Raw genomic sequence first — 25,848 nt, 5'->3', positions numbered from 1 at the left:
ACTCTATAATTAACAGTTTTGAAAACAAATTATACTTAAAAATTCTATATACTTGATGAGATAATGGTTACACATAATTTTATTAGTTACCCCCAACAGAGAAGGGGGAGGGAGCAAAGGACCCATTGGAATCCTTGGAATGTTCAACATATACATTTTATAGACTTGTCATTCTTTAGTAAATATTGAATGTAGTTTTTTTTGCAAGCTAGTATTGTAGTGTCTGAAAGTTTTTTCTTTTGTTTGATTATCAGTGCAAAATAACAATAAACGATATGATTCACTAAGAAGTATAATTTTCATGCTAAAACCTGCTGGCTACCACAAATTTCTTGCTAATATTTACTAGCAATAATAATTACATGAATGAATATTACTTGAAGAAATGATAGAAGGGGTTCTTTTCACCAAATTATTCAGTAAAATCCATCCACTGCCAAAATAATTATTATGTTAGTAAATTTGCCAATAAATTACAAGTAGAGTGTTTGATAAGGATATAATTATGATGAAAGTGGTCACGTAATTCTGCACAAGGCTGTGCAAGCATTATCTACAGGTCATATGCCACACAAACTTGGGGTACTTGGCTTCCATGTTTATGTACAACAGGTACACTTGCAGTAGAATGAAATCGAGCAGGGGCCTTCTCCTGTATCTCCTCAATAATAGCGTCCCAATTGAACCCTTCAGGGGAAGACTTGGTGTTCTTCCTTATAACATATAGCACAGAAAGTCACACCACCGCTCATCTATTTTTTTTTTAACAACAAATGGTACTTTAGACATGATTTCACACTTTGCAACAGCATAATTGCTTTGGCCTCTCAACAGGAATATTTGTCTGCAAGGGAACCCACAGTTTTCTTGTCTCATACTTCGTCAATGGAGTATTTGCATGTTTTTTCAGAATTGAAGGGAAAAATAATATTTTAAAAAGGTTAGATTATTTTTACTTACATATATTAATGTACAGCACATTAACAGAGTACAGTTAAACTATCATTGCTTTCAAATTTTTGCCATCTTTATTTTAAACTCAGTGTACATTATTTGTTGAGTTATATAAAAACTCCAAGCAATATATTATGTTATAACTTTTGTACATTTTAAGATTGAGGAGGCTTAAGCCTCATATTGATTTCTTTTATTGAGCCTCCTGACTCCACTACTTGAGTTTTTTTCTTTTCATTGTTTGTATGTGTACATGTGGGAAATAAATAAATGCAAAGATTTTAAGGTACTTCTGCATTTCGAAGTCCAGCTTCAGGCTTCAGTATTATCTACACCTGTTTTTTGACTTGTCAAGTTGGGTGGCTCTTCACTGTCACAGTGGACGTGTTGACTTTCTTGCAGAGAAGATGGTAGTAAGTAATTAACAAACAACAAGTCTACTTTATTCTCAACTGCCCCTATACTGTAAAAGTAATCTTTAAATCTGTATGTACTATTACATTTGAGATTAAACTTTCATCTGAAGGTAACTTAAGACCACGGCCCTTTATACTTTTTAGGACAAATAACTAATTGTTTTTATTTTGCATGGAATTAATATGGAAAAAACAGTTAGAACAAAATCTGCCAAAATTCTCAAAACAAAATCTTAAAATTTAAGAAAAATGTTCAACACACCATTACCTCCGCCTCAAAGGGGCAATTTTTTCTGAATTATTTTTCTTTGGCAAGCTGGCCATGGGCAATGACTGACAAAAGTGAAACCTTTGCTCTCGTGTGCGGTGTTTGATCATCGTAGAGATGTTTTCGGCGTTTCCCTTGTGGCAAAACCGAAAGGGAATTAATCGAAACGGCAACCTGAGATGGACTCCACTCCACACCAGATCAGTCATCTCCAAATTTTTATCCACGACAAGGTTTATAGATGTTGAAGAACTTCTCTATTTTTCCATGATAACCTTCACTAGTAAATAACATGTTCGAAATATTAAGTACGTTGATGACACCAATGTCCTCTCTAATACGTTTAATGTTTCCATACTTGCGAACGGCTTCACCAATTCGTTCTCCTACCGCTTTTTCTCCCAAACTGACTGAGATAATGATATTTTCCGAAAACAATTTTTTGCAACAGCGACAGTAATCACTTTAAACTGCTCGCATTTGGCCGTGTCATTTTACCGTCGTATGACAGTAGTGGCAAACGTCCTACGATAAAACGGCTAATGTTTAGTCGGCTATAAATTGTTTCATTGACATAATACAAAACCCGTCTTTGAATTGGAGTCCTTCTTATTTTTGTTATGAAAAAAATAACATAAACACACACATAAAAATTACAAAACAGCGAGTTTGACATTTCAAATCTCCCTCCAAAACAAGGAAGTTGGTTGGGGGGTTTCCGGTCTGGTTAACTTCCGCAAATGACCAACGGACTTCCTGTCCGTCTTCCATTGTTATGCAGACGACCAATCGAAAAAATTAAATTTTTCCATTATCCCAGAGTCTCTCCTGGCGCCGCCCCGCTGACCAAAAAGCCTGAGGACTCTGGGTACGAGATTGCGGCAACGGCGACGTGAGATTGTGAGGGAAAACCCAAATGTCACATTGCGCATGTCTGGCGGGAAATATCTAGACGTTCTGCTCCGGGGCCCGACGTGAGAAAGCTTCGTTTGGCGTTGCCCGAAAACGTGAGTAACATTTCACATATTTTACCTCCGTTTCGCCCCGAAGAAATGATATTTTTAATATTGCTTGGCACTTAAGGCAACCGTAGGAAAAGTACGCGTTGAGTTTTTGTTTTATTCTTTCCGAAACTATAATAACTTCATCAGTCGGCTGTTACAAAACAGAAAGCTAGTGAGACTAGTGACGATGCCTGCAAAATTAGAAATGACTTGCGAGTCTGACAGTAATTATCGATGTTTCTCTCTAACATCAGTGTAACATTACTTTTTCTTATTCAAAACAAGACACACTAGAACTTTTAATTTACATTTAAGCTGGAGAAAAATAACCAGTCTATGTTGCTCCAAAATAGCATCCAAACCTCAAACCACTGTGTCATATCGTGGGTTTCAGTTCAAATTTTTAGATGTAAAGATAACGAAATTCTCACGCGTTCTCACACTGCTAAAGCGTTTCTTGAAATCCCAGCCTTCGATGCAGAACATTTGAAGTAAATTATTGTTAATCTAGTTGCTATCTCTAGTTATATCGGTGATTTTTATTACAACCTAAAAATATATCAAATGGTCTGAATTGTTTACATCGGAAAACTGCAACTCCGACAAACACGTTCTCGTTAACAGCAGTGAAAATTCTTCATCGGTTATTTCATTATTAAAATCGATTTCTGACTTCTTTTAACGAAGACTCGATGGGTGCTTTCAATTCGACGAAAATTTCGAAAATTTCGGGTGGGAATCGAATGGAACAGCATCTTTTCCGCAAAAGATTTTCGAAAATGTAGAACAATCTTTTTGAACAGCTGTTCCCGAAAAGTGGAAACCGACCGAGAATAAGCCCGTTCCATTCGAGACCGAAATTTCCGAAAATTCAAATCGAAAAGTTTTGGTGAATGGAAAGCGCCCATCCTATTTAATCCTCTTCGAGGGAAGTTGTCGTCGTATTGCGCCTGCTTAACTGCTTCTAATTTCGCGACGCAACCGCGTCCTCTCCTCAGTCTTTCCTCGGTTTCTCCGTCGCCGTTGCCGTTCCCGTCGTCGATGCTTAAAGTCTCTTATGTTACCTAATGCCGACCCGGAAGGAAGGCGGAGGCGGAATGCAGTTACCGTGGTCAGCGGTGTTGTTGAAAAAGCATTAATGAAAGCGAGGCAAAAGTTGTACAACTTCCGTTTTTTCTGGAATCGGAGTATATCGGCATGACTTCTCACCGACAATACCTCATGCAATACCTGGAAGCTGTCATCTAAGTAAAGAAGCAGAGAGGAATTCAAAGCTTTCGTTTTTGTCCCTTACCCTTTTGAAGTAACCTCATACATTATAAGCAAAAGCTAAATTCTTGGTACTTGATCATATTGAAGGTAAGCTTGAGTTTTTATTTTTTTATTTACGTGGGTTTCAATAGTGCTAGTTGTAGATTTTGCTGGATTTGTGAATGGTGGGGGGGGGGGGGGGGGGTGAGCTGTGAAAGGACAGCCTCTGATCAATTAGCCTAAATGCCTTTAAGGAGATGAATGAACTTATTTGAATCATCAAATTACCTTCCCCCTGCACCCGTCCATATCCCAGGTACTTGACCGCTAAGGTTTGAAACCCTGACCCTGTTTGGGACATAAATACCCTTATAAAACCTTCCCTGTGTTAAGGACAATGCCCTCTATTTTAGGACCCTATTTGATGTTCCACACATTGAAACCCAAACACCAATCACAACAGATATAATAATACATTACCTAGAAGTGATGGTGAAAAATCCCAAAATTTTGTATTAACAGCAGTGAACCTTATGTGGAAACTTAATTGACATGAAGCATTGTTCACTTGAAACTCATCACCAATACTGATGAGTGTGGACAAGGTGCCTGCAAGGTCTGTGGAGGAGCCGCAAGCAAGCGCAAAAGGTAACCATGACAACCCTGTGAGCGGCAATCACCCAGGCACCCTCACACTGACCAAATACTCAGTGGAATATTGAATACTTACCACTACTTACCTAGAGGGAGGGGAAGGACAGGAGCAAAGTTCTTTTCTGCAACTGTACACGCAGCACAACACGAGCAAAATGGTTGACATCAACAGGGGAGCTGTAAATTTACTGAGGCCCTGCAAAACCCTTGGATATATTGCTCCACCTAATTGCTGGCCAGCATTGTCTTGAGTTTTAAACCTCACATAAATTACATTTAGCCCCATGAATTAAATACAGACAAACGTCTCTGATTTTGGATTTGCCAAATACTTGGTAATAGCGATGCAACCGTACCCTGTCTAAGACAGGTCCAAGACAGAGTTGGTTGAAATTATATACCCTATCCAGCGGCACATCCCTATATATATATAGCCCTTATAGGGGAGTACCCTCCGGGGGCATTTGACGTTGAGAATGAATATGAACCTCAAGTGTCAAGTTCACACCTTTCTTTGTTTATTCAAGGGGGGAAATGTCACAAAAGTGGTTTATGTTGGTGCAATTTTGTAATTTTAGACTACATAATCTTCGTTCCTTCCTTCCTTCATTCATTCAAGAACCTCACAGGTTTTTCTTTGTGTTGTGCGACAGGTCGTAGGTTAATTGTTTTGCTTCCCCGTATTGTTTTGACCTTTTTGTTTCCTTTGTTTTATGCCAGCTGTCAGTTTACAGGTTCTTTTACCAAGGTAAAGCTCTTAAAGACTGTCTAAAGAAACTGTGTTTTCAAAGGTTTGTATAAAAACCAGACGAGTGTAATTAATGTCTATGCATTTCTTTAAGATTATCTGAGTTCGACTGAGTGGTGGAATAAATTTTCACTCAACGAATGCAATGTTTCACAGTTAAAATAATATTGTAAATGATTGCCATAGGCAGGGCATGAATTTTTGGAAGCGATTGGACAACCTATCTGTGAACAATTAGCCTTGTAGTTGAGGAAACACAAGCTGCAGATAAGCCTTATGGTTTCTTTGTGTATAATTCTGTAGATTACACTTGGTGGCATTCATAAACACTAGGAAAAAAAACAATAAATAGGCTATTTTTATACTAAACGACACATTATTCGTCTGGACGAACTTGGGCAAACATATATTATTTGTTAGGTTATTTGTCTCTAGTATAAAGATGGCCATAAGATGCATTGTCCATCCAGATAAACTATCTTTAACAAAGTACAACAGAAGATAGTTCACCCAGATACATAATGCGTTTTGTTTTATACTAGAGACGCATAATTAAAAGATAAACAACAACTAGCTACAAAATGTTTGCCCAAATTTGTCCAGACCAATAATGCATCCTCTAGTATAAAAACGGCCATAATTGATTAGAAGATGTAAGCCCATTTAAATTTGCAATCATCTGTTGAATGCTATTAAGTAGAATAATAACCTATACTGGTAACACTGTTTGCACAGGATACTTGATTTCTTGTTGTTATTCAGGGAACTCCTGTAAATAGATCAAGAAATCAAAACTGAAATGTGGACAATTCCCATAAAAAAAATAAAAAATAATAACAATTATACATTTTTCATTCTGCAAATAGTGGGTATCTGTTGAAGACTTAAAATTATTTTCTTACCAAATATGCGCAATTCCGGAAAAATCCATACCCGCCCCTTGAAAGGTCATCAGAAATTCCTAGGGGAGGGGGTCCTAAAAGTCACTCCAATTTTAAGAGCAAAGTATGAAGCCAAATAAACTGGAATTTCCGGTTTCTGTTGGGGGGGGGGAGGGAGGGGAGTAATATTTTCTGGAACTGCACAATTTAAATAAATTTGAAAAAAATAGTTTCCAATATATTTTCGAAATAGTATATACCCCACAACTTTTGGATCTTGTCTTAGCAAAAGGCATTGTCTGATCTCCATGTGAATGACATTCACATGGAGACATGTATTTCTAAATTATGGCACATTATCTTCGTTATTTATTTACAAGTTTTCTGCAGCTTCAGAATTTAAATTCACTTGAAAGATTAATTTATTATAAATAATGTTAAAGGGCAAGCGTAAGTGAGATTAATATTATACAAGAAAATGTCAAACTAGTCAACAGTCTGTGCTCTTTTCTTTTGCAGGAAATACCCTGAGTGAAAGCTGAATTGAAAGCCACTGACAGACCTTAAGGATGCTCTGTCCCTCTCTTCAGAAGATGTTCTTTCTCATTTTTATTCAAATAACAGATTTTGGTCAACATACCAAGGCAGATGAAATCAAGAATTGTACTTCATTCTCTTACTGTATTGACAGCTATGCTGACATATATAAATCTCTGACAGCAGATGATAACAGTTTTAACATTGAGTCTGCTCTCTATCCAGCAACAATGCCATCATCTCTTGTTGTCAAAGTGCAAATCTATGGACCCAATAATACATTTGTTGCAAATTACACCTGGAGTATGAACTGCCTGTATGTTGCTCTCCCAGCTGACGTCCTTAAACTCTTGTCTCTTTGGTCACTTGGGGTAAAATCGCGTACGCAAGACCTAAGCATTTGTCTGCCAAGCTTCTGTCACAATTTTTCACGTGTGGAGGAACAGAAAAAACTTATGAAAAGGGTTCTAGCTGCGGTAAGTGACTTTCTTTTTATATTAGGAAACTGGTCATAATCAATTTGTTCAAGAAGGACTCACCTTGTCTGGGGTTAAGGGAGGTTGTCATCTTTGGAATAATATTACCCACAAAATTTAATTGGCATTAAAATTTGAGTGGACACACTGAAATATTCAGCTTAAGCAAGAGTAAGCATTACCAGATAAACAAGAAAAGTAAGGTCTGAATCTTATTGTTAATTTTTTCTGCTGGATAGAGGGGTGGCCATGCACTAGAGACACCATCTATTAAGGTTGATGCAATCTCGTTCCCAGAGCCCTCGTTACCCTTGTCCAGCGGAGCGGGAAACGAGAGACTCTGGGATAAAGCGTTTCGGATCGCATTCTCATTGGCTGAATATCTGAGCATGCGTAACCATTTTCGGCTCTGACGGGGCTGGGAACAAAAAACAAAATGGCGGAAAAGATCAGGCCGATTTCTGGCTTCGCAAACCACCCGATTGATTTGTTTGGAGCCAAAGCAGAGAGTGAGAATCTATTAAGTCTTATAGAGAGTGTAACGGGTCTAAAGTATTGTGACGGCGACGCGTTTCTCCGGAGAATTTGTAGAAATTTCTAGCAGAGCAACGGGAAGCCAAGCCAGGTAAACTCGATCACGTTGAGCTGGCCAAATGAAAATTAAACCTGTCCTCGATAATTAAGACTAAAGTCAGGCCAAGAGACGAAGGTTGTATTTGAGAACTTCGATTTCAGAATTCTGGCCAACATAATTCTTCGCAACCATCGCAACTCTGAAATGCATTAGATCGCTCAGTTTGTCACATTTGAGAGAGTTCTAATCAGCCAACTTGATGATTCACAGCCAATTGTAACCGACATTAAGGACTTTGATAATGTCAACTTTCTGATGAGTAAGACCGAGCTTGATCAGCAACGGAATAATTATATTATCCTTGTTGTCAGTGCTCATATATAGTTAAATGTTGCTTAATGCATGATATTACACAAAAATTGGTTTAACAGGCTGCAATTCTATCTGTTCAAGCTTTGTTTGGATGCAAGATTTGTTATCATTCCTAGTATATGAAGCAGCACCTAACTATGCACTGTTTATATAGTTGTTTGAGACAAGGATTTTGATGGACTGTCCACATAGTGATACTTAGTTTGAATGTTTAATAAAGATAATTATATTGTTTCCTTTGAGGTACCTGAATGAAATGGCTCAAAATTCTTGTATTTTGTTTTCCTTTATGTCATTTTATGATAATATTTGACAAAAAAAAACAAAGAAAAAAAGAAATCAAACTAGTTTCTAATCATTTCCAGTTTTAGACTATAACATTTACATTAAACCTCTAAGTCAACATTGACAAGTGGGGAAAGGGGTGCATGCTAAACAAAAGGTGCTATGCATTCATGTATGTTTGTCTGCACTGGTTTTGCTGAAGATTGCATGTTAAAATGGAACCCAAACATCCTCAGACAAGTTCACAATTGTCTATAAAATTTGAATTACAAGCCCCCTCTCAAAAAATATCACAATATCATTCTTTTAATCTGCCAAGCACAACCAAGGACTGTCAGAGATAGCTACATATCTTAACCCCCCCCCCCTCCCCCCCCCAAACCCTCTGGCTGTGCACAATAAAGTCCTACAAATATAAGCCTAAGGGTCAGGCCTTAAAATTAGAATTTCATGGTCAATCATTTCTACCATAATTATTCAAGGTTGCCAGAGGTGTTCTTCTGAATAATACAGAAAATATCTGTAGCAATCTCATGGCTATAGACAGGTAAGATGGTTTGCACCTTTTCAACAGAAGTTAATTGTGTTAGTTAAGTGTTGTAGGACTAAATCAATCAATTAAAAAGAAAATCCACTTGAAAGACCCACACTACCTACAGTACTCCTGCCTAGTTGTCGTTGTAGGTTGACTCGGTATTGAATAAGGTACATTTTGATTTGGGTCTTGACTTCAGCATCAAAGATAGTTTCCTTCAGCTCTTCACCTGATTGATCCTGGAGAAGATGAAGAGCACTTGGTTGCTCCTAGGGAATGTCAACGACTATGTCTGCAAGTGCTTGTGCAAACTCACAGTCATTACACCTGCACTGACGACTGTGAAAGTCACAGCACATGGGCAGGATCATGATTGTTGAGGACATCATGGTCAAAATTGCTGAGAATCATTTTCCCTTTGCACTGTTTTTATTGCACAAAGTTCCTCATTTCATCAGACATGTTTTTTCTGATTTGGAGATATTGTTCAGTAGGAGTTGTAAAAGATATCTGCCCCGGCTGAGAGACCATCTCTTCCAGCCCGGTCTACCTTCCTGGCAGTAATCCTCCATTGTGTGGGGGACTCCAATGTGGATTACTCGTCTGATGTTGTTACAGTCGATCTTAAGGTCAAATGCAATGGTCACAAAAAGTATGCGGTGGATACATGTTTCCTTCACTAATTCTTCAACAATGAGATTTTGTTCATGCACAGGGTACTGTGCATGGTACTGGCTGAAAAGCCTGTTTTTTTTTTTTTTTTTTTTTTTTTTTTTGCTAAAGGCAGTGCAGTAGAAGGGTAGTACTGATCTTTTTAATTACCCATACTGTTGGTGAAGTAAAGGAAACATTCAGCACCAGTTACCAGATTCCCATAAATTAAGATAAGTGGCATTTGATTATTTTTAGCTTTCAGTTCAACAACAATGGGTTGTAAAATTGATTCAAGTTTCCCATTTCCTCTATTGGGGCGAACATGATACGCATAATATAGGTTTGCCCTGTTTGGGTTTGATTCAACAGTAACTGGATCAGAGAGACCCAGGGAATCTATTATACCACCCTTGGTGGCTCTTGTGGCAGTTCCTGTGAGGGCCAGAACTGGTACTGCAGGGAATAATAATTTAATAATAATTGATTCGCTTATATAATTTGCGCATTTTCCATGACAAGATGATCAAATGCGCATTACAATAATTACAAAAGCACAATATGTATTTTAACAATAGGAGTATTACTTCGATTATAATAAGTTATGATTAAAAGTAAAAATATATAATAAAATGTAAAATGTAAAAATAAAAAAAAATTAAAAAAAAAGGATATAAAACTACTTAAAAAAGAAAAATCAAAAAATCAATCAGGAGCGAATGCCATAGTAAAAAGATGTGTCTTAAGTAGCGCCTTAAATTGGGTGAATAGAAGTACAGGAACAAATTGGACAGAACCCCAATCTTCCCTTAAGCTGGCTTAAATGAGCATCTTAGAACAGAAAACAAAAGTATTTGTTAATTCACTTAGTTCATTCACAGGCATGCATAGGGTGATTTGTTACAATGTTTAAGCGTAAACAAGAGACTGATATACTACAAAAAATTTCCAGTAACAGTGGTGATTTCAAGAGGTGTTCCATGCAGGTGTTAAGGCAGTCTATTGAAGCAGATAAAAAATTACACAACCCTTGCAAAATGTTAAATTATCCGTTTTTCTAACATCCGGGTCATCATACTAACATTGTACAGGGAAACCCTGAATGACAGATTATATTTGCTATCCAAAACCAAATGTATTTTTTCAGTAGGACTAGAGTTTGAGCTATTAACAGCAAACATCTAGATCCTGGACGGAATATGAAAGTGGCTAAGCCGGATTGCTCATCAAGGGACTGTCTATAATATAGCAAAAGCCACCATTGATTGTTTATAGAGTTTATATTAGCTTAGATTAATTCCTTTTCCCCAGGGGTGGAAAAGGGCCACTTTTATAGAATGTATCGAATACAGAATAATCAAGAAATGTGAATTAAATGATAACTTTATTCTGAGGCCTACATTGATTAATGCAGATTAATGAAATAAAAGATGATAACTCAACAACATTCTAAACAACATTCTTATTTTTTAAATAAAATATATAAATACCATTGTAGAACCAAATGAGCCTCACCTATGACTATAGCTCGCACTCGCCTCTGAAAATTCTAACATCTTCGCTACGGTTTTGTTGTCCACAAAAACCTCGGGATAAGTTATATAACCAAACAGCAATCTACATTTGTTAACATCTTTAGGGACCGTAACCCTCTGCTCTCCTTCGTCTTCCACTATACTTTTTTGGAAACACAGACATACACACAACCTTATAACTTCTGCAACTGATCCCGGATCATTGCATTTAACAGCGACGCAATGATGACTATCGAGTCTTTCTATTTACCTTCACTTTCAATATGTTTCAAGTTTGCAACAGAGCGATTTGCCAAAAGCCGTTGGCGACACAGTCCGGTACATCCCTTTTCTCCGGACAAATGGCCCCAATCTCATCGTACTGCTCCTTTTTCAATTCTAGGTTAGGATTTCCTAATTTTGTAACAGAAAATTCAATTCCATCGTGGAATACTTTCTCTGCATTCGTCGCCATTTTGTCAAGATGCTCACGCCTGCGCAGTTGAACCCATAACAAGGATCTTGTTATCCAATCTCGTACCCAGAGTCTTCAGGCTTTTTGGTCAGCGGGGCAACGCCGGGAAGACTCTGGGGACATCGAAAAAATTTAATTTTTTTGATTGGCTGTTTCGTAACGGTTTCCATTGTTTTACCGCAGAAATCCTGCGGAAGTAAAATTCGATGTGTACAGGCCCGCAAATGATCCCGGCCCGCAAATGATCCCCGGACCGGAAATGATCCCCAATTTGGACCGCAAATGATCCCCGGACGGGAAATGATCCCCAAATTGGACCGCAAATGATCCCCGACCGGATTTCGTCGCCTCATCAATAATTATAGAATGGAATGGAATGGACTTGGGAATTTGGACATTGTATTTAAACTTTATACACTTAATTTTTTTTCTTATAACGCAACAATCATTTTATTAAACGCTTTGCATGCAAATTTTTTAGTCTAAAAATTACAGTGTAGCTGCTAAGTGCAAATAAAAAGAAAATCAATAGTCCTATAAACTGGAATATACATGTATATTTTTAACTTGTACGATTACAACGCCAAAAATGGGTACGAATTTTACGAAAATCCTTTTTTTTAATAGGGCTAACAATACGAAATGAATCTTAACAGTACAACCGAAAGGCCGTTAACTGGATAAAATATTGTTTTTGTTATTTCTTCGATACATCTGTGAAACCTAAGATCAAATGAGAACCAGAGGAGACGAGAATTTAAATACTCTATGCAAACACAACAAAAATTTAAGGCGGGTCATTGATGACTTTAGCAAGTTTAAAAAAAAAAAAAAAATTTTTCTCCGAACTTCTTTGCGGTATGTGTTGATTCATACACAAATAAAAATAAAAAACAATAATAATAATAATAATCATGCAAGGGCACTTTAAGCATAACTATCTAAGTCGTCCAAAATTGATTTCATCGTGTAAATATGTTAATATCATTTCGGGCTAATACGATTCCCAGTCTTCCTTTAAACAATTTTCACGAAACACACTGTCGTCGGCATAGACCTGCATGAGTCTTTACTAAAACATACCTCTTTTTTCTTTTCAGGCGTCTCTTTCTTGTCAGATTTGTCATTATCTCCTATATCGTAAATACTGGGAAAAAAAAGCGAAAGCAAGCGCAAGGGGAAACAGCAAATTCAACCACGCCATTTTCCCACAGTAACCTGGTTTAAATAATGAGCTCTGTTCACTCCAAATAGCCGTCGCTTTCGCAAGTGAGGATTGTTTCCTTGTTCTCACGCCTCCAAAAAAAACAACAAACACAAAAATATCCCATGTGCACAGGTAGTCCCAGCTCAAGCTGTGAGCTATGATCATCTTGTGACGGTCTCTTGTGCAATAGCAGTCACGGCGCAAGTATGGGAATGTTTTCCCATACTTGTGCCGTGACCGCTATTGCACTTTATAATCAGGCCTAGGAAGTAGAAATACTGTAAAGTTCTTAGAAGGTATGTCATTTTTATTAAGAACTTTACAGTATTTCTACTTCGTAAACCCGATCGTAAATATTCCCATACAAACTGTCATATTTTCGCAGTGACAGCTATTGCTCAAGTGATAATCGCTCACAGCTTGAGGTTGGGCCACCTATAAGCGTATGTTGGACTGTCGAAAGGGTTCCGATAAAGTTTGTTAATTGCACGACCTAGATCAAGGAGAAAAATTCAATTTCGTTTTAAAAGAGTTAAGTATCCTATCTAACATTTCTAAAACAGAGTTTTAAAATATTGAAGCAATAGCTAATTGCGAAGGAAAATGTATTTTCAAATCAAAGGTGTAATAATCTCCGAGACTGACACGTTAAAATCAATAGAATTTATGTTTTGTCCAAAAATTAAATATTGCCAGGTTAATTTTGTCTTTTGGCACAGCACGTTTACCGGTTTTTATTGTTGTTATAAAATCCTGAGGAATTTGTGTTTTCCTCATATATCCGAGAACTGACGTGGAGTCCAGGACATTCCTTCGTTTTGCGGTACGTTTTATTAGAATCACTTCCGGTCCGGGGATCATTTGCGGTCCAATTTGGGGATCATTTCCCGTCCGGGGATCATTTGCGGGCCTGTACAGATGTCTTGTTATCCGGAAACGCTTTATCCCAGAGTCTCTCGTTTCCCGCTCCGCTGGACAAGGGTAACGAGGGCTCTGGGAACGAGATTGGGTTGATGAAGTGGGTGCAGGGTCGGGTGCGGGCAGACCACCATCTTCTTTGTGGTTTGGTAACAGTTTAATTGTGTGAACCCTTAGAAATTCAAATTTGTAGTATATTTGCAGTGTTTACTTCTTGCAAAGCTTGTGAAGCAAGTTTAAACATTTTTATCAAAGCTACAGGTCCTTTGCAAGCATAGAATCATGTGACTAAGTCAATCATGGCTAGTGATGATATTGAATGCTAAACAAGAATTACAATGAGTTGGTTAAATCAGTGAAGTGTGTGATGTCTAAAATATCACTTTTTGGTCGCATGCAGAGCATTATGGGTAAGAAAATATGGTAACCCATCGATCCGAGAAATTTTGGTTTGGTTATGATGTCACTGTCCGTCCTTACGCAGCACCACAGGACAACCAATGCTAATTGCACGCTCAAGTATGTGAAGCCTGCGCTGCCGCCCGCGTTTGTTTAGCGGGAAGTCGCATGGCCAACTGTGTAAAAAAAAAAAGAAATTTTGGAGACAACAAAACACTAAGTCAATTTATGTATTCATTGAATATGTCGGCCGACGTGGAGAGAAGAGAAAGAGAGTGAGAAAGAAAACGAGAAAGCAGGCGATGAATAAACAAAGTTCAACGTGAAACGAGAGGGACTCAGAGCACTAGCAAAACAGGCGAAAAATCATGTGGTGAGCAACTCGCAAGTCGGTTAGAAATAAAATGCATTCTTGCAGGCAATTCTCGATAATTTTCCATAGTTAACGTATTTCAAACCATGGACAGGCTCTTAAATCGTTGCTACACGACAAGTAGATTCGTGGATAAATTAATTTTTGAACATTTTGTTATGACCATGCGCTTGTAAACACGCACAAATTTTAAAAGTTCATCTAAAACGGGCCACAATCATTATATTTCTTGTATTCTCCTTTTGTTAACATTTGCTAACATTTACTCAGAGACTATAATTATTTCTGTAGGAGAAATACTTTATTCACCGAGTTATGAATTTAGAACATTTTGTGTTGGACTTGAGCCATTCTGATTCGCAACGCATATTGACCATGACCTTGTCAACACGCACAAATTTTATACGCTCAAATAGTTTAGAAATTGACCGCTAATCAGCACTGCAAACGTCATAAAAGGAAAACAATGAGGGAATTTCATTCACAATTAGGTTTCATCCAAACAGCCATGCAGCCAAAAGCATCATTTGAAGTAACAGGGTTAGGAAGCCGTCAGCAAGAAGTCAGGGTACAAAACCAATGAAGCAAACATGGTCCCATACATTGTACAAAGCCATAGAGGGTGGTTCTTAACTTACTTGGCAGCAATCGCGGTTGTTTGTGCTCCTGGCGTGTTCACTCCCCAGGCCTCAGCACGCTTATCAACTGAACCGAGGTCCAAGATTTGGAAGGCTTGAGGCCGAACGGGTAGCACTTTACTCAAGCTCGAGTCAAGTCACGTTCTATCTTGCGCTAAATACGGCCGGGAGTGAGCCTGTGCAGTCCCTTGTTTGCCATTATAGATGTACGCTGAAATTTGTCGCTGACTGAGCTTGCAATGTTCCCGTAATAGCTAATGATTCAACTAAAAAATTATGTCTTATTTACAGCTTCAAGATCTGGCTGTTAGTCCAGGACTACGGGATACAACGCTGAACACAGCTGAGTGCGTTATAGAGGGTCACGAGCCAGACATAGAGGCTACAGGACGCAGTGCCGACATAAGAATAATTTTGTGGTGCGCTTTTGTTTTTGCTTCCCCAGCTGGAATCGCCTTAACCACTGAAGCATTAAAATTTTTGGAAAAAAAGCGTAAGCGTTGTAAATGCCGCAAGTGTTCGAATGGCAATTCACGCAAACTTCGTGACGAGCAGCAAGACCCCAGTATGGTCAGCTCTATAATTGTGGTATGTTTTCTTATGAGGCTGTTATTTTCGGGCTGGTGATTTCACTCTCAGCTTCTGGAAATGCACCTTGGGACATTTATCCTATTCTAGGACTCTTAGTTTTATTGCCAACAGTGGTTTTTTTTGCCAAAAAAGTATGGTTTAAAGGCGATCCCCCAAAGTCAAATGGGGATGAAGTCAGGAATCCACCTCCCCACCCTCAAAACGGCTCTCCTCAAGTGTCGAGAGCCGTGGATGAGTCGCACAGTCTTTTAGTTTTGCCAGGGACTTCATCCTCCCCAGACGGCTCTCCTCAAGTGTCGCCAGCTGTGGATGGTGAGTCAGGGATTCAGTCGCTGGGGACTTCATCCTCCCAATGCACCGAGACCACTAATAACCGTTGGGGTTCTATATGGAACTGCCTCATCGAGCTAATGATACAAATATGTGCAAGCCTGACTGCTTACCATTTTTGTTGGCTAGTAACTGGCACCATGATTAACCCAGTGTGGGGTTTCACTTTTTTACTTTTGGTTTTGTTTGTTATTGTTGCCTTAACGTATACTCTATACTTGGGTTTTAGCAGTGTTTCTGAATTGGATAAAATTGAAACCGCTGTATATATTTCATATATCGTATGCCTTTTCTTAGGTTTTTGTTCGCTTATTGTGTTGGCGATCTTAGCTGCAAAGATATTTTATGGAACGGCGACAGCTTATGATGTCTTAAAAACTGTGTTGACGGCTGTAATACTTGCTATAACTACATGGGCAGTCAAGAAATGGAAAGAACCTGAAAAGACTGGGCTCCCTTTTTACCAATTTTAATAATGAACACTGATCGCCAAAAGAGCAATGTGCAATCATGATTCCTTTTACCTTGAAATACACCCGGCATTATGTATCTGTCCATCAGTTTCGGCGCGTACGAATGACGTAAACAACACAGAAAGCCAGTGAAATGTTTTTGTCCGTATTTGCTCTGTTGTAAGCCGGTCAAACCAGGACATTTTGTCTTATATTTCGCGCGTTCTCTTAACTTTATTTGGTGAAATGACATAATAGTGGAATAATAATATTAGTTAATGATACTAGTTGCAAAAGTTGTCTGGTTTTTTGGTCTAAAACGTTCCTAGACGTCCCCTAGAATGTTCTAGGAGGCAAAGTCATGTTGTTAAGTAAATGCACAGTATGTTATAATTCTGAGGTAATATTGGTAGTCTGTCCAGACCTGTTATTGTTTTATTTTCTTTACTGTTGCTGTTTTCGCAACCCCCGTGGGCTTTATTTCACTCGCGGGCCGCAGTGATGGTTTGAAAATAGAAGGTCTGTAAACAGGCTCTTAGCCCCTGACAACACAACTGGTTAGTTTTCTCAAACGCACAAACTTTTGTACAAAGTATCAATAGTAATAATGGTAAGTGCAGCACTTGAGAAAAGTAAAAAACTGAAAACGCAGCCCGCAAAATTGCTTACTGGTTTGTCATGCAGAAGGTGCAACTTTCAGTGACAGAAATCTTCCTGCAGAATCGTGGCGTGCTTTCGCTTTTGCTTTGCATAGCAAAGCCTACAAACTGTAAAAATGTGAAAGACAACAAGAGTATTAGGATATACGTAGCTACTTTTCACACCATTCAGTCTTGTTTTTCGTCTCATTATCATGTTTGTGTAACTAGTGTTAGTTTGAGGGAAGAAATTAGGATTAAGAAGTTTATTTTCATCGCTGATAAAAATATTAAAAAACCAACATTCACATGGACTTTCCAGTTCAATAACCGTGACTGTTACCTGCTGTTGTTTAATTAGACCATAACTGTAATTAGGCGTTGAGGTGTTATGGCAATTTTGTTAAACTCTTATCTGTGTTGTTTTGAAAGTTATTAATGTTGCACCAGCTAAATTGTGTTTCCTCCAATTATGTTTCAAAGAGCGCATAAGTTAACGTTGTGTTATACTTTTTAATGATAATTACCCGATCGCCTTGCTTCTGTAGTTTGTCATAAATACAACTGCTTTGTAAAGTATTATTTGGTTACGTTCTGGTTACGAAGTTAATTAAAACTCGACTGTTGGACCAAAGTTTTGTGTAATGTTTAATGTCTCGGAGATAACCGGCTTCTGTAACAGATCCCGGCCTCTTCGCAGCCAGCGAGTGTGTTCTCAAGGTTTGCAGAGTCTCGCCCCGAGATCTGTTTAAGTGCTTCCCCAGGCCAAATACTTGTTATCACATTAGCCTCCTGTTTAGAATAATAAAATTAGTAAAGAGTAATGCTTTTAAAAAAACCGGCAGAAGTTGTTGAAGGAACAACTTTCAAAATTACCCAAAACAACCCCCCCCCCGCCCCTCCCCCGCCCGTACTTTAGTAGGGCGTTTTCCCTCATTGTCCAACCTAGGGATCGGGCATTAGTCTAACCAGGACCGTTTGACAGCCTTGTGATTTTTACCTCAGGGCACTGCCACTTCATTTAGTTATAAGTTCATGGGCGAAGACGATGACTTTGTGATTAACGACGTCTAAGCAGGACAAAAATGAGACGGTAGATCAACGGAACGAACGTTCACTGGAGCAATACAGCGAAATGAGACTTGTTTGAGAGTGAACTAGCGTTGATAAGAAAAATAGTAAGCCCCAGAAACAAAAAGTCAACTTAATTTTTTTAGCCGTACCGCGGGGCATTTGAACAGCTCATTTGTTTATGTTTGGGGGTGGCACAACTAGATATGACTGATGTGTGAATCGTCTTTATGAGTTCTGCGCCGTAACTTCGGCTAAACAGGGACTTTACGATATGATTTTGCTGTCCCCTTCAGTGCCATATAGTAAAATCGACCTTTCACTGTAATGGTGTCAAACAAATGCCTTATGATTGCTGGAGTTATGGTTGTTTACTCCACTTTATGCGTTACCATAGGAACATATAACCTTCAAACCTGCCCTAAATTTAGCCACTGCGTGTAGTGGTTGTATGCTGTATCTCGTTATCAGATGTGTCACCTGAGCTAACATATTCTTCATCCTCCGAGACACACTGCTAACCTTAGCCTGTGTGCAGACGTCTCCTATTTCCTTTGTTGCACTCTCCCCGATTTTTCCTTAGGGGAGGGGGGAGGCTATACACTGGCTATGCTAGCCTGCGTAGCTGGCGGTATTGTCCACGTGCAAATATAAAGTTTTGGCGGGCCAAACCTCCCCTTCCTCCAACATCTCGCCACCCATACAGCCAAATATACTCAGTGTTTGAAAGGTTGGTGCCTTCAGTCATTGGTGTTTAACATGTGGCAGGGGTTTGAACTTTCTGTCTTCCGGCCCAGATGTGACAAATGATATCCTTGATTATGTGGGATATAGCAGGCCTACAATCTGTACCATTCAATGTGAAACATTTCAGAGAAGTTGCCTTTTATATATTTTTTGTTTTATTAAATATTATAGTAAAAGTGCCAAAATAAAGTAGATTAAATTATAATGTACACAGTTAAAATATCTAGTATAAAATAGTGTCAAGCTACAACTGTACCTACGTCAAGCTACAACAATACTATATTTCTTTATTTATCGTTTTTGGGCGGGGTTTTTTTTTTTTTTTTGTATTTTTGTTTCTTTTGCAGTACCCATATTTCCAAATTATCAGTCAACCTATATTTCCGATGAAATGTGTAAACATCGTATAAGAATAACTGGGAAATTGCACAAGGTCTAGCTTACAATTTTGATATATAGTTTGTAATTTGTAAAGTTTTAATTCTATTTCAATCAAATCAAATCTGAATCAGGACTGTTTCTCCATGGAAATTTGATGTTCTTAAGGACGGCACCTCCTTTTGCTACTGCGCATATGTTCTGCGCATCTCGGGATGATCCGGGAACTCAGGTTTCATATGGCTGGCGCCTACTAACACAGGGATACTTCTGCGCAGTTGATAACTATGTGGGATAGTAGATTTACCAGGGGTTATTGAAATCCAAAAAGAAAATTGAGGGTAACCACACATTTTTCAGAGATAATCAAGGTTCAACTTGCAAAAAACAAACAAACAAACAAACAAAACAAAAAACGGCATTTTACGGCTTTTTAGATTATTATCGTTGATTAATTATCTTTAAAAGATGCCCAGTGACCCCGATTTTCTTATTGGATTCCAATAGCTCTTGCTAAGGTCTGCTTTTCTCGGATAGTCATAAACTGCGCTAATCTCACAAAATACTTTTGTATTCGAAGGCACTGCTCTTCGCTTCCCGCGTTTAAGAGCATCAAATTTCAAAGGGAAAACTAACAGGCCAAAAGTCCCAATACAGACACTCTATTCTGTTTATTGTTTACCACTAAATTTGCTTGTGAACAAAGGTCATCGAGAGTGGCATTTCAATTTACAGTTTGACAATTTGACCTCGAAAGTATCAGTCATTCCCAATCATTTCTTTTAAGGCATCTCTTGTAGCATTGAAAAAGGAGATCCTGTCCTCACCTCCCAGAGAAACGATTTCTTCGTCAGTTTTCTCAACATCATATGAAGAGGCAATAATACGAATTTGAATGCTGCGAGCTTTCTTCAAATTCTCCAGGGCTTCATCAGTCAATCCCAGAGCCCCAAGAGCACAGCCCAAACCGTAATAAGCTCTGGCCGTGTCCTGGTGATTTTCTCCTGAGAAATAAAATAAAGAAAGATTGTGAATTACACCTTCACAGTTTCTATAATTTTAAAAATACTACAAATCGTCTATGCTTCACAAACCCCATGTGAACAGCCACAGGTTTCCTATGCTTCAAGCTGGGATCTTTCATATAAAAGTAGCCAGCCCTGTTTTTACCTATATTCAATCTCTGCAGCACATTAATTAACATGAAATATTAAGTAACAGACATCTTTTGATATAACCTTGTATCATTTTATTTTATTTTTAAGTCCTTGTTGTGGGTTGCAAGCTGTTACTGTTACTGTGAGGTGTTTGGATAGCTCTCGTGGGAAACTGTGATAATTTATCATAGAGCGCTTAAATTAAATAATATAATGAGTACATAAGCAAATTACCAAACAGAAAACGTCTCATTTTAAGAGAATCTCTCTTGAACCCAACAGCTCGAATAAGATAACCCAGCTTCCCATAACCATTTCCAATGTAGTCCAGTAGTGAAGCAGTAAACGGGTGTGTGCCCAACAGCTCGCGGTAACTGGCTAAGCAGATATTCTCCCAGATGTTGACAGCTACTCTGTATTGGCCACTGGTAAACATGGCCACTGAGAAAATAACAGAGAATTTAACTGATAGTTAGCATGTTAGATTTGATAGTTTCAGATTAGATAAATGGCTGAAAATGTACAGCCTATAAAAAACCTTACCAAGCAAATCAGCCGTTGTTTAAACCAGTTGCCGACACATGCTCAAAAAATAATTACTGCAGGAAAAAGTTCATCCTTAGTGAAGTTGAGGCAAATACACTCATTTAAAAATCCAGAGACGGTGGGATGGGGAACTTCTTTCATGCCACTGAGAGGGGTGATGTCCTTCAAATACTTTTCAGGGGATGAAAGTGCCTGGTGCCGCTTCCTAAAAACATTGGGTGCTGTATGTGTTATATATGTTTATTTTGTCTTTTCAATTTAACCAATTAAAAATAATATTGTGAGTTGAGAATGATAATGATGTATTATTCTAGAAAGTGACACAGGCATACTCGGAAAAGTATTTGGTGTGATGCCATAAATACAGCAGCGACGAGGGCAATTCGCGAAAAACTTTGAAAAACAAGAGAAAATTAATCCTTAATTCAACGAGAAATCATTGCGATAACAGTTTTATAACATAGAAAGCAAAAGTCTCTTAAAACCATCATGGCACTTCGTAGTCAGCCCCGGAGTAAAAACACTTACCCGTAAGCAAAGCAAATAAACAAATTATTTCATTATGTCGTAGCGTACAAAACAAACAAAACTGACGAGAAAAGTGTTCCTTGTTATACACATGAAAATACAAGTTTAATTCAGGAGCAAAACTAACAACGATTAGTTAATTCACTGATTAGTTAATGAAGGCATCAGTTAATTCACTTGAACTTAAAAGCTTTCTACCGCTTGAAAATCACACAAATACAAATCGATAAAAATAGCAAACGGTAGATCCAAAGAAGGAATTTGCAGGGTAATTTCTTCCACTGAATTTGACCAGCTCCTTCCTTCCATCAAAAGGGGAAATTATTATGCTCGGATATCGTTCGTTGGAAGGAGAAGTACCGAGGTGAAAGCACTTGGTTGCAAGGACTGATCTCAGTTTTTCAACCAAACAAATCCGATCCAAGGTTTTAGCCTTTGACACAAATAATCTTTTGATCGATTTTAGCCTTTGACACAAATTATCTTTTGCTGTTTCTTGTAAGACATGAAAATTCACCTTTAGGAATTTCCTTTATAGCTGCAGAACTTTATTTCTAAGTACTTTTGGCACAAACAACCCGGGTTAAAAAGTTGAACTCCAAAGAACATGAAAGAACTCACCGTTGTTGTGCACAAAATGAAAAAAAAATAAATAATAATAATAATAATAATAATAATAAATGTAGAAATGGCGTGCACAGACAATCACCATCAATTTGGAAAGCCAACGAATCATACGATCATACGAATTCGTTAGGTCTTACTATCGACGGCCGACTTTCTTGGTCAAAGCCATCCTCAGAGACCCAGGGGCAGCTAGTCGGAAGGAAGGGATTTCAAGGGCGAAGAAAGATTCTATTTGCGCCATTATTGTTTCCTTGCATCACACAGAAACTGGCGACGGGTCAAAGTTTAAACTAGCGCCAGACCCTCTGGAAGGTTCCATTTTAACACGGTCATGATTTTTCAAAGGAAATTTTAAAAGCACAACCGAAAAACAACAATTTATCGCAATGTTTTCTCGTGATCAGGGCCCCTGATCAAAAAGTGCGGAAACTTAAATTAAATCGATCACGGTATGCAACTTGGTAAGGATAAAAGCTCCGAGGTACTAACAGCAGATCAAATATCTTTTAGAGGGTAAAAACTACGCAGTGCGGGGCTAAAAATGTATGGAATATAGCAGTACAAGGATAAGGATAAGGGAGACATCGAGTATTTGCATTTGTCTCCAAGGAAAACAAAATAAATAAATATAAAAAAGAGGAAACTAAACAAGAAACAGTTTTGCAAAATCTCTGTTATCATCAGACTTAGTTTAAATACAAAGGAAGCGAATTGAAATATTGCAGAGGTGGTGATCCGAAAATGTACATGTGAAAGGCAAAAATTAATTAGAAATAGGTCTCTGCTTAATCCATTGTTGAAAAGAAATAAATGATAATTATAAAAATAATATTTGAAGGGCAGAGAACATAACCGCCTTATATGTTGAATTTCGCTGACTCGGTTGTTTGGCCTCGTTTTTTTTTTTATTTATTTATTATTTTTTTTTTTTTATTAATTACGCGTAAACCGGGGGGGGGGGGGGGGGAAGAACACACAGGAATATTCTCTGACTAAATCGAATGCCACATACAAACTTCAGACACTTTTGAGAAAAAAAAAATTGGCCTGAAATTCAACATATAATGGCTAAGCTCTCAGCCCTTCATTTGTAAATGATGTACTTACTTCCAAGGTCGCAAAATCCACCAGCTACCAGCACACGTTCCATTTTCCCTGAGCCTTCAGCGCGCACCAATCTTTCCTTACGTATACCAATGCCTTGTGCAATGAGTGAGATGCCCTCCTTGGTATTTCCAGAAGCAACAGTGCAAAGGCCCAGCTTGCATTTGCAAAGTCCCAAACATTCTGTATTGTCTCTCTGTAGTTGATTCAGAAGATCATGTGCCTCTTGAAGGTACCTTTTAGCACCTGTACGGAAAGCATCTTTGTAGCCATGGTAACAAACCTGTTGAAATCCAATGGACACAAGACACTCGCCGTACAAAGTTTTGTCCGGCAGTTTTGTTGCAACCTCTTGAAACTTGCTATACGTGGACATGAATTCATCCCTGTTCATGACTTCAGCAAGGAAACTCACAGTCTCTGTTGAAACTTCGAGTCCACTACGTTTCAAATCTTCATCTTCTGTTGATGCTGCAAGGGCATGGCAGATGTTCACTTCATTCCTGTGATACTCGTCTATGGCAGGCTTACAGTTTGTGGTGATAAAATCATCATTCAGTTGTTGCAGAAGTGACAGATAATGCCAGGAAAATAGTCTCATTGCTGTGTTGTATCCTTTGCATGCATTGTCACTGCATGCCTTGCAAAAAGCTTGAATTAAAGGGTGCAGGCTGTACTGTGCCTCTGCATTATTGTCTCCATCTCGTTGAACAAGTGAATGGGATTCAAGATTGTTAATTAAGATCTGAAACTCCAAACAATCCTCACTGGGAAACAGGACATCCTTCGCTTCTTTTCTGGTGAATTTTTTTGGAAAGGCAGCCAGATAGGTAAGAGTCTCCTTCACTTCTGGCTGCAAATGGTTGTCGAACACTTTAATAAGAAGAAAAAGTTCCTCAACTTTTGGATCCTTTCCCTTGAGAAAACTATGTGGACAGTTTTGGAGCTTTCTGTGAAGGTCCGTTGGATCAACTGTTTTGCTCAATTTGAGTAACAAGGGGATACCACCACAGGCCCTTGGCCATGCAAATCTCCTGGCTTGTTGGTCTGGAATATCAGGGGCTTGACTCTTGAGAAAGGCAAATGACTCTGCCTCGTCTAAGGGTTTTAGTGCAATGTGATCGGCTACGAAAGGGAAATCCAGCTTTGACAATGGAATCCTGGTTGTAATGAGTGTAACAAGATTTCTTGCATGTTGACCAATTTCCTCCAGAAAATTGTTAAATTCTTCCTCCTCCCCTGTTTGCAGGTCTTCAGCATTATCCAAAATTAGTACCATGTCCCGTTGAAGTGATGTCAGCAATTTTTTCAATTGTGAGACAGGAGTATCCCCTACAGGAATGCCAATTGCCTCTAGCATATTCTTAGCTGCAAGGGTCACTGATGCCACTGTTCTAAGGGAGACATAAATCACATCTTTTCCCTTTTCTAACATAATGTAGCCCATATTAATGGCAACTGCTGTTTTACCAAAACCAGGTGGAGCAACCAGAGTTATGAGGCAAGTGTTACCATCACCTTCAGCAGTCAACAAACTTAATATTTCCTCACAGACTTCAACCCTTCCAATGAAATTAGGAATCTTCTTAGGAAGGCCAAGAGAGGATGGTTTTCTTTTATTGCTTGCCCCTGAATCACCTGTGGGAAAATTCACAACAGTTTTTTGAAAATGATATTATTTTGACTCATGGGTGTTTTCATTCATAAAAGAAAAACAAAAACAACAAAATAGACACTCGAAGGAGTGTATGTACGTAGTTTCAGCTACTATAATGAAAAGTTATTTCCTGTGTTCGAGTGACCGTGAAAAAAGTGATTATAAGAGAACGAAAGGGAATTTTTGCAGACGTCGATAAATATGTGACTGTTACCAGCGCCGAAAAGGGAGTCACTAGTTGTGTCTCAAAAGAGGATTTGTTTCCAGAGGGGATTATTTGTCATATTGCTAGAGAGATCTGTCATGTTAGCAGTGCAAAACAACACAAAATCTTTGCAAAAATTTAGTCAGTGTAAGACTGCGTGTGCATGGCTAATGAAATGGCGCTTTTTTTCGAGTGCGAATTTCGAACTACGAAGATACTCCGAAACAAATTTTACGGTCAAAATTAGGTGAAGTTTGGCATTCTATTGTTACACTCACTCACTCACTCACTCACTCACTCACTCACTCACTCACTCACTCACTCACTCACTCACTCACTCACTCACTCTTACATCCCGATGAACTGTTACAGGACCAGGAGTTTAGTTCTGGAGTATTTAATGTTTTCTTCGGATACATTATAAGCTGTGATTTCTAGATGATGAGTTAAATACCCATATAACTGAACTTAATCAATCAAATTCGCCACCATATCTTAGCATTCGGCAATTTAAAAAATTAGGGTCACTAGAAGATATCACTTCGGGTCAAAATCGGGTCAAGTTCGGTATTCTATTGTTACCCTCACTTCACTCACTCACTCACTCACTCACTCACTCACCTACTTACACTACATGGTGACAAAGTAGGTGTTAGCTTCTATGAAGCTGAAACCACAAAAATAAAA

The 25,848-nt window shown here is 38.4% G+C and overlaps 2 protein-coding genes across 2 annotated transcripts; one reads left to right on the top strand and one right to left on the bottom strand.

Moving 5' to 3' along the window:
* The first annotated feature begins 6,707 nt into the window (after nucleotides 1-6,707).
* On the top strand, nucleotides 6,708-15,890 carry LOC146484121 (uncharacterized). The gene is made up of 2 exons (XM_085105430.1): nucleotides 6,708-7,189; nucleotides 15,422-15,890. Exons 1-2 carry the CDS (start codon nucleotides 6,746-6,748, stop codon nucleotides 15,755-15,757), a joined length of 780 nt encoding a protein of 259 aa, XP_084961556.1. The 5' UTR covers nucleotides 6,708-6,745; the 3' UTR covers nucleotides 15,758-15,890.
* Nucleotides 15,891-20,096: 4,206 nt separating this feature from the next.
* On the bottom strand, nucleotides 20,097-25,580 carry LOC146484120 (uncharacterized). The gene is made up of 4 exons (XM_085105496.1): nucleotides 25,514-25,580; nucleotides 23,303-24,937; nucleotides 20,729-20,935; nucleotides 20,097-20,341 (listed from the first exon to the last, which is right to left on the bottom strand). The coding sequence occupies exons 1-4, from the start codon at nucleotides 25,578-25,580 to the stop codon at nucleotides 20,097-20,099; spliced, it is 2,154 nt and encodes a 717-aa protein (XP_084961622.1).
* Nucleotides 25,581-25,848: the final 268 nt, after the last annotated feature.

Source organism: Pavona decussata, unplaced genomic scaffold (assembly GCF_977016875.1).
Source record: "Pavona decussata unplaced genomic scaffold, jaPavDecu1.1 SCAFFOLD_37, whole genome shotgun sequence".
In the NCBI taxonomy this organism is placed as follows: Eukaryota; Metazoa; Cnidaria; class Anthozoa; order Scleractinia; family Agariciidae; genus Pavona; species Pavona decussata.
This window is presented reverse-complemented; position numbering and strand designations above follow the sequence as displayed.

Bases quoted from the DNA above. Each gene is read 5' to 3' on its own strand.
- LOC146484121 (XM_085105430.1), top strand. From the start codon at position 6,746: ATGCTCTGTCCCTCTCTTCAGAAGATGTTCTTTCTCATTTTTATTCAA. The intron at 7,190-15,421 runs GTAAGTGACTTT...TCTTATTTACAG, and splicing joins TGAAAAGGGTTCTAGCTGCG to CTTCAAGATCTGGCTGTTAG.
- LOC146484120 (XM_085105496.1), bottom strand. From the start codon at position 25,580: ATGTATCCGAAGAAAACATTAAATACTCCAGAACTAAACTCCTGGTCC. The intron at 24,938-25,513 runs GTAAGAGTGAGT...ATTTTCCCACAG, and splicing joins CTGTAACAGTTCATCGGGAT to GTGATTCAGGGGCAAGCAAT. The intron at 20,936-23,302 runs GTAAGTACATCA...TTATTTTCTCAG, and splicing joins TGGATTTTGCGACCTTGGAA to TGGCCATGTTTACCAGTGGC.